At 54.3% G+C, this 9,360-nt stretch overlaps 1 protein-coding gene across 1 annotated transcript; it reads left to right on the top strand.

Annotated features, from left to right (window-relative positions):
- Positions 1 to 4,533: 4,533 nt before the first annotated feature.
- Positions 4,534 to 8,852, top strand: CPA1 (carboxypeptidase A1 (pancreatic)). The gene is made up of 11 exons (XM_010284101.1): positions 4,534 to 4,598; positions 5,306 to 5,387; positions 6,125 to 6,259; positions 6,415 to 6,513; positions 7,007 to 7,108; positions 7,183 to 7,284; positions 7,413 to 7,523; positions 7,752 to 7,842; positions 7,989 to 8,188; positions 8,507 to 8,591; positions 8,665 to 8,852. The coding sequence occupies exons 1-11, from the start codon at positions 4,534 to 4,536 to the stop codon at positions 8,850 to 8,852; spliced, it is 1,260 nt and encodes a 419-aa protein (XP_010282403.1).
- Positions 8,853 to 9,360: the final 508 nt, after the last annotated feature.

The following is a 9,360-nucleotide window of genomic DNA, read 5'->3' as shown; positions in this document are numbered from 1 at the left end:
TTCCTCCTACAGCAATACACGTCTGCATATAAAAAGCATTTAATGCTTGTCTTGTTGACTGCATCTCTGGGTGAAGAGTTTAGGGCACAGTTGTGGTCCACCTCACTGAGACACAGGAGCAACAGTGACAAGAGGAGAATGGAAGATGTGACCACTTGTGTGGCTCTTAAGATGTCAGAGTGACCTCCAGGGAGATGAAGAGAGCAGGCCTTTTTCCACCCAGCTAAAAAGAAGTCAGCTGAGGGAATTGTGTCAGTGGGGAGGCTGAGGAGAGATTAAATCAAAGCGCAGAAAGGTGTGCTGGAAAAGGAGGAGATGCCTGGCCCCTGATGCCCATGACTGCAGCAAGCTGTCTTGCCTTCTGCCTCCTTGAGTGCCCTCTGCAGCTACATCTCCATTAGCTAGGGCAATCCCCGGTATCAGCACAGGCTGGGGGTGAAGGGATGGAGAGCAGCCCCATGGAGAAGGACTTTGGGGGTACTGGGGGATGAAAAGCTGGACAGGAGCCGGCAACGTGCGCTCGCAACCCAGAAGCCAACCGTGTCCTGGGCTGCCCCCAAAGCCGCGTGGCCAGCAAGGCGAGGGAGGGGATTCTGCCCCTCTGCCCCGCTCTGGGGAGACCCCCCTGCAGTGCTGCGTCCAGCTCTGGAGCCCTCGGCACAGGAGAGACATGGACCTGCTGGAGCGGGGCCAGAGGAGGCCCCAGCAATGCTCCGAGGGCTGGAACAGCTCTGCTGGGAGGACAGGCTGGGAGAGCTGGGGGGGCTCAGCCTGGAGCAGAGAAGGCTCCGGGGAGACCTTACTGCAGCCTAGCAGAACTGAAAGGGGGCTTACAAGAAAGATGAGGACAGAGTTTTTAGCAGGGCCTGTAGCGACAGGACAAAGGGTTACAGTTTTAAACTAAAAGAAGATAGATTTAGACGAGGTATAAGGAGGACATCTTTGACACTGAGGGTGGAGAAACCCTGGCCCAGGTTGCCCAGAGAGGTGGTGAATGTCCCATCCCTGGGAACATCCCAGGTCAGGCTGGACGGGGCTCTGAGCAACCTGCTCTGGTTGGGGATGTCCCTGCTCACTGCAGGGGGTTGGACTGGATGGCCTGGAAAGGTCCCTTCCAACCCAAACTATTCTATGATTCTAGTTAAATGCAGAAGTTACTTGCTCCGAGCAATGCTAGCCCTTAGCAGTGTTCTGTACTGCAGACCTCCCTGCCCTCCCAGTAACCTGCTCCTCACCACCTGCCCTGGCACCAGAGCAGAAACTGGCTCTCAGGGTGCTGAGGGTGCAGGTTTTGTAAAGTGTTTCTGAAATCTGTGGATTGAAAGTGGTATCAACTCTTTAGAGCTGCTGAAGAGCTTGAGTGATAAACTCATCATCTAGAAAGTTAATTGCTCCACAATTATTGCAGCGCAGCTACATCTGGGGGGATTGCACGAGTTTGCCTTACACCCTGGTAGCGTCCAGTGTTGTTTGGAGGGGACAGGGAAGAATTTCTTTTTTTTTTTTGGGTGCATAACAGCTCCATCTCACTGCTCTTGTAAATCTGGGGCCTCTGGCAGAGCTTCCTTCTGCGGGCAGAACAGGCTGGTGCGGAGGACCTGACGTTAAGCAGTGTAATCCAGGCTGTGAGACTGATTAAAGGAATTTAATTTCCTTTAATAAGCCTGATGATGCTGCCAGGCCACGGGCCGCTGGTGGGAGGGGGAGTCTCCTGGCCTGATCTCCCCGTACACTTGTCCTGCCCCTTTTCTCACACCCAGATTTGCCCAGTGGGCACAGTTAGGAGGAGGATGGCGGTGGGAAGACGCCTGCTCTCATGGCCGGTCCCTCAAGAGCCCGCCTCCCTCATTCTGTTGTTCAGCCTGCTAATTTCGTGGGGATTAAGAGCAAAGAGCTCAGGGCTGTGCACGGGAGCTGCCGAAGGATCAGAGATTAGCGATCCCTGCTGCTGTTGCAGTGATTATCGAGCCTAACAGGTTTATCTTGATGTCCTGTGATCCCCCAGCAGCTGGTGAGTTACTTGCTCCTCCGTGAGCTTGGCGGGAGGGCAGACACACCTGACACAGTGGGTAAAATGTTAGTTCAGACTCAAAAGGATGTGAGGACTTTTTGCAGGGAAAGGAAGGTGAAGGTGCAGCTGAGGCATCACCAGCTGGGATTGGTTTTGGGTTAAGTGGAGCTGTTCTGGAAAGCAAACCTGAACATGGGGCAGCCGGTGCTCCCAGCACATGTCCCCATCCCCTCTGCTCATGGCCCCATCAGGTGGCACCTGTTTCCCAAACTGACCCACCCTTCCAACATCCTGTCCTCCAGCTGGTGATAAGAACACCCCTGGTAAAACCCTGCTGTCGGGGAGGGCTCAGGGCACAGGGTTGGCTCCTGGATCCTGGCTGACCTGCTGCCACCGGAGCAGGGACCTTGTGGCAGGCAATGGGCAGGAGCTGCAGAGCCTGAGGAGCCTCACTTGGGGTTGTAGACCTGTGGCTTCACCCTGGCTTTGAAGCTCATTCCAACCATCCAGGTCTTGAGGACACCTGGCCCCTCTTCTTCTAAGTGTGTAGCTTGGTGACAACCACACCCAGTTTTTAGACCTCTGACGTCAAAAAGACCCAGAGCAAGTCTGGTGGAAGCCACTACGAGGGAGAGGAGGACATGTCCCAGGATGGGATGCTGAGGGAGATGGGCTGGTTTGGCCTGGAGGTGAGATGGCTTCAGAGTGGGGGGACTGAATAGGGACCCTCCCATCCCTGTGAAGAGGTTATTGAGAAAAACAGAGCCAAGCTCTTCACCACAAAGCGTGATGGGAGCAATGACGGCATCAGCTGAAATGAGAGAGCCAGGCTGGACACAGGAAAATGCTTTTTGACCAGGAGGGCAGTCCAGCAGTGGCACACACTGTCCAGAGGGGCTGTGCAGCCTCCATCCTCGGAGGACTCTGAGACCCACTGTGGAGGGGCCTGGTCTGCCCCCAGAGCTGACCTTGCTTCATCCAGGTCACATACAGACCTCCTGCGATCCCTTCCCATCTCAACTACCCCATGATCCTGCCTCAATGAGGACCTCTACCCCGGCACCACCAGCCAGGACCAACTCACCAACATCACCGGTTCCACATTATGAAACCGTAATGGACCCCTGACCGCGGCACCTTCCCCGCCACACACCCTGCTGTTGGCGCAGCCAGAAGGACGACCTGGTTTTAATGGAGAAAAACATGGACAGAAGATGTCTGCTAAAAAAACTGACCAAGACGATGTCTGCCAGCCTGGGAACTGGGCCCAGGAACCTGGAGCATCCTTGACAAGCACGAGGAGGAGCTCGGGGCCACCATAGATAAGCGCACAACAAAGACACTGCTATAACCTAGGGAACAAAGACGCTGCTATAACCTGCGGAACAAAGGGACCACTGTACCAAACTGACCTCCGAAGACAGCAGAACTCGGCAACGGCTGCTCCAGGAGCTGCTCTCCTGCGCCCACTCACGTATCTACACTAAAGACATAAAAACTCGCTTTCTACCCAAAGCTGAGCCCCTCTCTCTCCCCAAGCACTATCCCTGGGTGAATGTCCCTGTGTGATCCCTCGGACCCTCGCCAGGGATGCCTGGCTCCGGGCTCCGTGGTGCCCATTCGTCTTTGAAGTGAGACTTCATCCATCGTCATCTGGCCCCACTCCCGGGAGCGTTTTGATGAACGGCACTGGTAATAATTTGAATGATATATTTTGAATTTTTTGTATATATATATACGTGTACCTATAAGTAATTTATAATTAAAAAATATATGTTTATATGCTTGCTTTTCTGCTAGTAATTTTGTAGTAACTTGTAATATACACTTGCTCTTACTACTTACTTACACTTATACACTTACTACTAATCATAATTGTACTTGACTTAGTAATAGTAATCTGTAATAAAGAAAATAATGGAAACAAAGTGCCGTGTCCTTGTCTACTCTGGGGTCCTGTGACCCCACTGTCGCCACCGTCCCACGCCCGTGGGTTGTGTGGTGACTGTGACCATGACACCTACTCGCACCAAGCTGGGTGCACGGGCACGCGATCTCCCCAGCCGCCTGCGGCAGGACTCAAGTGCCGAGTAAGGCGTTATCAGGTCCTGCCTAATTTGGCTGCTCTTTTATTGACTTTGCCAAATAAAGCAAACATTTGGGCTCCCAGGAGCCGTTCCTGGCTTATCTTCTTGTCGTTGCCGGCTCTGCGGGGACAGCAGATGTGGCCTTGGTGAGAAGGTCCACGAGTGCCCCCAGAGCACTATATAGGGGGGCTATATGTGCCCGCGGGGGCTTGAGGCTTGTCTGCACCCACTCACCATGAAGATCCTCGACTTTGCCAAATAAAGCAAACATTTGGGCTCCCAGGAGCCGTTCCTGGCTTATCTTCTTGTCGTTGCCGGCTCTGCGGGGACAGCAGATGTGGCCTTGGTGAGAAGGTCCACGAGTGCCCCCAGAGCACTATATAGGGGGGCTATATGTGCCCGTGGGGGCTTGAGGCTTGTCTGCACCCACTCACCATGAAGATCCTCCTGGTCTTCCCCGCCCTCGTGGCAGCCGCCCGCAGCGAGCAGCTTTTTGTGGGGTGAGTCCTGCTGATAGCAAAGGGTGGTGGGGCACCCTGGATGGGGACGGGGAGCGGGGTGAGAGATGCTCTCCTTTGGGGTCAACAAGAAGGACAACATCCCAAAGAAGGAAAGTCCAGTAGCTTTTGCCGCATGGACACTGGGAAAGATGTGGTTTCACCCCAGCTTTGGAGAGAGGTGTTGAGCATGCAGCAGGTAGAAATTAGAAGACACAAAATCCCAAGAGCATCACCCAAAGCTTTTCTGGGGGAAGGACTGAAATGAGATGGGGAAACCTTGCTGCCGGGGAAGGAGAATGTTCCCTGCTCTGCTGGGGGCTGCACCTGTCCCCGGGGGACCTCAGCCGGGCTGGATCAGAGCCTGTGTTAGGAAATATCTAACATATAGATAGATATAGGCAGAACATATCTATATATGAGATATTTCCTAACATTTTGGGAGCTTTCTTGATGAAAGGAATGATGGACACCACCTTGGGCTCTCCGGCACTTGCTCTTTTTTGCATTGTGGCTATTCTGAACCTGCATTTTTCACCCTTGACACCAAACCTCCAACAACTGATGCACTTTCCAACCCATTGAGCCAGTGTAGACCTTTCACAGCCTCCATCCAGATCGTGATGGGGCCACGTCAGCACTGGAGGCTCAGCTCCTTCCCTGCTCCTGTGATCCCTCCCGCATGTGTTGATGGCTCTGCCTCCCTGCAGGGATCAGGTCCTCCGTGTCACGGCCAGCAACGAGGAGCAGATCACCCTGCTGAGGGTGCTGGGAGAGCAGACAGAGCTGCAGGTGAGCTGCGACGGGGCCCTGAGCATCCCCCAGTGTTAAACAGACCCTGGTGACATCCAGGGCTCCCTCCTCCTTTTGGCCTCCCATCCAATTTTCCTTCCCATTTTGGATACGCATAATTTATAACTATATAAATATAATATTTACCTTGGAGCACCTTGAGCTCAGCCCTCCTCTTTCAGCCTAAGCAGGAACTGCAGCATCGTTGTACCCGTGCTGAGTATTCAGGTCTAAAAAGTCATTGCTTTTTTTTTTGAGCTTGAATTATGACATGACTCTGCTCCCGCTGCACCTTCCCTGGTTGCTTCGGTGAGGGGTGAGTCCGGGTGAACAATTTAAGCAGCGGGAGCGGCAGGAGAGATTTGGGTGGCAGGGAACAGCATCTGCACCGCGAAGTTGATGTGAGGAGATATGCCTATCGAATGAAAGAGCAAAACCAGCACACAGCAAATCCTGGTGTCTCATCGTGTCTGCTCAAATCGCAAAACCTCATCATTCAAAGGGACGTTTGCAGCCAACAAGTGACTTGGGCTGAAACATGTTTCTGTAGAAGTTCCACTGGGTGAGGCAAAGGGGCCCTGACCTGTCCTGGTACCCATGCATGTCCCAAAACTTGTCCACAGATCTTTTAGACCCTTCATGGGAAACTTTTATGAGACTCCTTTTGGTGCTGGGGAGCTCAATGGATGAGCACCAGCACAGGACGGGGACGAGCTCTCTCCTCTTCTCCACACCAGGTTGACTTCTGGCATCATCCCACCATCCCCGGCCACCCGGCCGACCTGCGGGTGCCCTTTCCCAGCCTCCAAGCAGTCAAAATCTTCCTGGAGTCCAATAGCATTTCCTACAGCATCATGATCGAGGATGTGCAGGTAAGGGCTGTGGCGGGAAGTGGGATGAGTTCCTGCAGTTCAGTCCCAAGAGGAGGTCCAAAAAGATGGAAACCATGAGGAGATGGAAGAAAAACCCAACCGCCTGCTCCTTCCAGCCTGTTTGATGGTGGGATTTTTTTTCCCCTCTTAAACAGGAATTACTGGATGAGGAAAAGAATACCATGACAAAGTCCAGGAGGGTAGAGAGAAGCACCAGCTCATTTGATTTTGCCTCCTACCACACGATAGACGAGGTACATTGCTCTGCAGTACATTCGCTTCATCTTGCTGGGGTCACGCTCAGCCCATGCCACGGTTGCATCCATGCGGTGATGTTCATGGTGGAAGCAAGACCCCCCTGGGACGTGTCTCTCCTCTTTGGGTGGAAGTTTTAGCTGAGTCACGAGACCGAGCATCCCTCCATATGCAGTGTGGCCTCTTGTGGCACTTCCCCACCTTGCTGGAAGACATCTTCAACTTCATTTTGGGAGTCAAACCCTGTACTTGGAGCCCAAGTGGGTGGCTGATGGAGGCTGTGATGGTGCTGGGGGATCTCAGAGCTTTTTCCCCCCATTGTTCACCTGCTTTTGCAAAAAACTTTGTGATGTGCACCTCCCTGTTCACACAGAGGTCCAAGGCCCTAGTCTTCTCCAGGGAAGCTCTGGATGTTGCACCTGGCACCAGATACCCTGAAAAACAAAAGGAAAGCCAGGGTCATCCTCGTGACCCAGCAACTCCTCATTTCAGATCTATGACTGGATGGACACGCTGGTGGACGATCATCCCAGCCTCGTTAGCAAGATCCAGATTGGGCAGAGCTATGAGAACAGACCACTGTATGTGCTGAAGGTGGGTACCGGGACCACCCTCGCCTTGCCCAGCTCTGGGAGGGCACGGGGCTGAAATCCCCCCTCTCCGTACAGTTCAGCACCGGGGGATCGAACCGGCCGGCCATCTGGCTGGACACTGGCATCCACTCGCGGGAATGGATCACCCAAGCCACCGGCATCTGGACAGCCAACAAGGTAACCACATGCCCTGGGTTGCCAATTTTTACCCCAGCCCTTTTTTAATACCTCCCCACAGCGCCGTTCGGTCATATCCCTCGTCCCCGAGGGGTACTGAGGCAGCTCCCGCTCCCCCCACCGCGCAGATTGCCAAGGCGTATGGCCAGGACCCCTCTGTCACTGCCATCCTGGACAGCATGGACATCTTCTTTGAGATCATCACCAACCCCGATGGCTTTGCCTTCACCCACAGCTCTGTGAGTGCAAGGGACACTGCGGGGGGAACTTGTCCCAGCGCTTGTCTCCAGCAACTGCGGCTGGCCATGGTTTTTGGGTGGGGAGGGATTCCTTCCCATGTGGGAGAGTGAGTGCGTGGAGGTGTTTACCTCCCATCCCCGGAGGTGCTTGGGCAGAAGGGTGTCATCTGTCCCCCAAGGGGATGGGATTCACATCCCTGTGGTGTTCTCGTCCCCATCTGCTCCTAGAACCGCATGTGGCGCAAGACAAGGTCCATCAACGCCGGCTCCCACTGCATCGGTGTGGACCCCAACCGAAACTGGGACGCCGGCTTTGGAGGTGAGAGCCAGGGCACCAGGTCCCCATGCTGGGCATTGCTCATGCCTCAAAGCATCCAAGCTTACTGCTAGAGGGGAGACACCTGGGCGCTAGAAACCCTTCCCTGGGGCAGCCTCTCTGCATGGTGCCTCTTCCACCGTGCCCAGGCTCTGGCTCCAGCAGCAACCCCTGCTCCGAGACCTACCGCGGCCCCTATGCCCATTCCGAGAGAGAAGTGAAAGCCATCGTGGAGTTCATCCGTGGCCACGGGAATGTGAAATCAGTCATCTCCATCCACAGCTACTCCCAGATGCTGCTTTTTCCCTACGGCTACAAGACAGCGCCTGCGCCCCACCACCAGGAACTGGTGAGATGGCCCCAAAACATAGACATGGGGCTGTGAGTGCCAGCCTTGCTGGAAGAGTCAGATCCGATCATCCTGGGACCTTCCCTGCTCCTCTTGTTAGGTGCAACCTGCACATTGAAGCCCATCACCTGGTGCTTGGAGGGAGGGTGATTGCAAGAGGTACCTCCCATCCATCAAAAATTAAGGGTGTTTTGGGGAAAAGCGAGAGTAGAGGGGGTGGGAAACCATGCTGGGCTCTAGGTCCTGCTATCCTGGGGTTTCTGCTGCCCCATAGTCTTGGTCCACCAGGTCTCACCACTTTTGGCCTCTTCCTTGCAGAATGAACTGGCTAAAAAGGCAGTGAGCGACTTGGCCGCCGTGTATGGGACGAAATACACCTACGGCAGCATCGCGGACACCATCTGTAAGTGTCCCTTCCCCTTACTGCGGCATCGTGTCCACCATGAACGCTCACATCTCCTCTCCTCTCCCTGTAGACATGGCAGACGGCACCACTGTCGACTGGGCCTACGACAACGGGGTGAAATATTCCTTCACGTTCGAGCTGAGGGACACAGGGCGCTACGGCTTCCTCCTGCCCAGCACCCAGATCATCCCCACCGCTACCGAGACCTGGCCAGCGCTGCTGGACATCATGGTCCATGTCCTGGAGCATCCGTACTGAACCAGGCGCCTCCCACAGTGTCCCCTCATCTCAATAAATAATCCTGGAGACTCTGTATGGTTTAAGGCTGCCGCCTTTATTTTTTCATGCTAGACTTCAAAAAAAAAAACCAGTGAAAAAGGATTCCCAGCCCTGCAGGTGTTTATTTCCCACCTCGTGGCTTTGGCCCTACAAATCCCCAGCCTTGGGGGCCAACAGCCCTGAAGGACCTGGGAAGGGATGGGTGTTTTTTGGGCAACCAAACCCAAATTCATGGGGTTTTGGGCAGCACTGGTCCACCGTGCTTTCCCTGAGGGCTGCGAGGACGGACACCGGGCACCCTCGGGGCCATCGCTGGGTGCAAAGTGCTTTCAGGCATTTGCTGTTTTATTTTTGCCTCCTGAGATGACCGTCATGTGCTCTGACCTCTGTCCCATGCCGAACTTTAAACCAATTTCCTTGCCACCACCACCCCAAACACTGTTTAGGTCCCCATCTTGCACTTTCTTGACCCAATTTTGCCCTTTTC

The sequence above is a fragment of the Phaethon lepturus genome, unplaced genomic scaffold (assembly GCF_000687285.1).
Source record: "Phaethon lepturus isolate BGI_N335 unplaced genomic scaffold, ASM68728v1 scaffold18423, whole genome shotgun sequence".
Taxonomy (NCBI): Eukaryota; Metazoa; Chordata; class Aves; order Phaethontiformes; family Phaethontidae; genus Phaethon; species Phaethon lepturus.
Note: the sequence above shows the minus strand (reverse complement) of the source record. Positions and strands in the feature narration are given on the sequence as shown.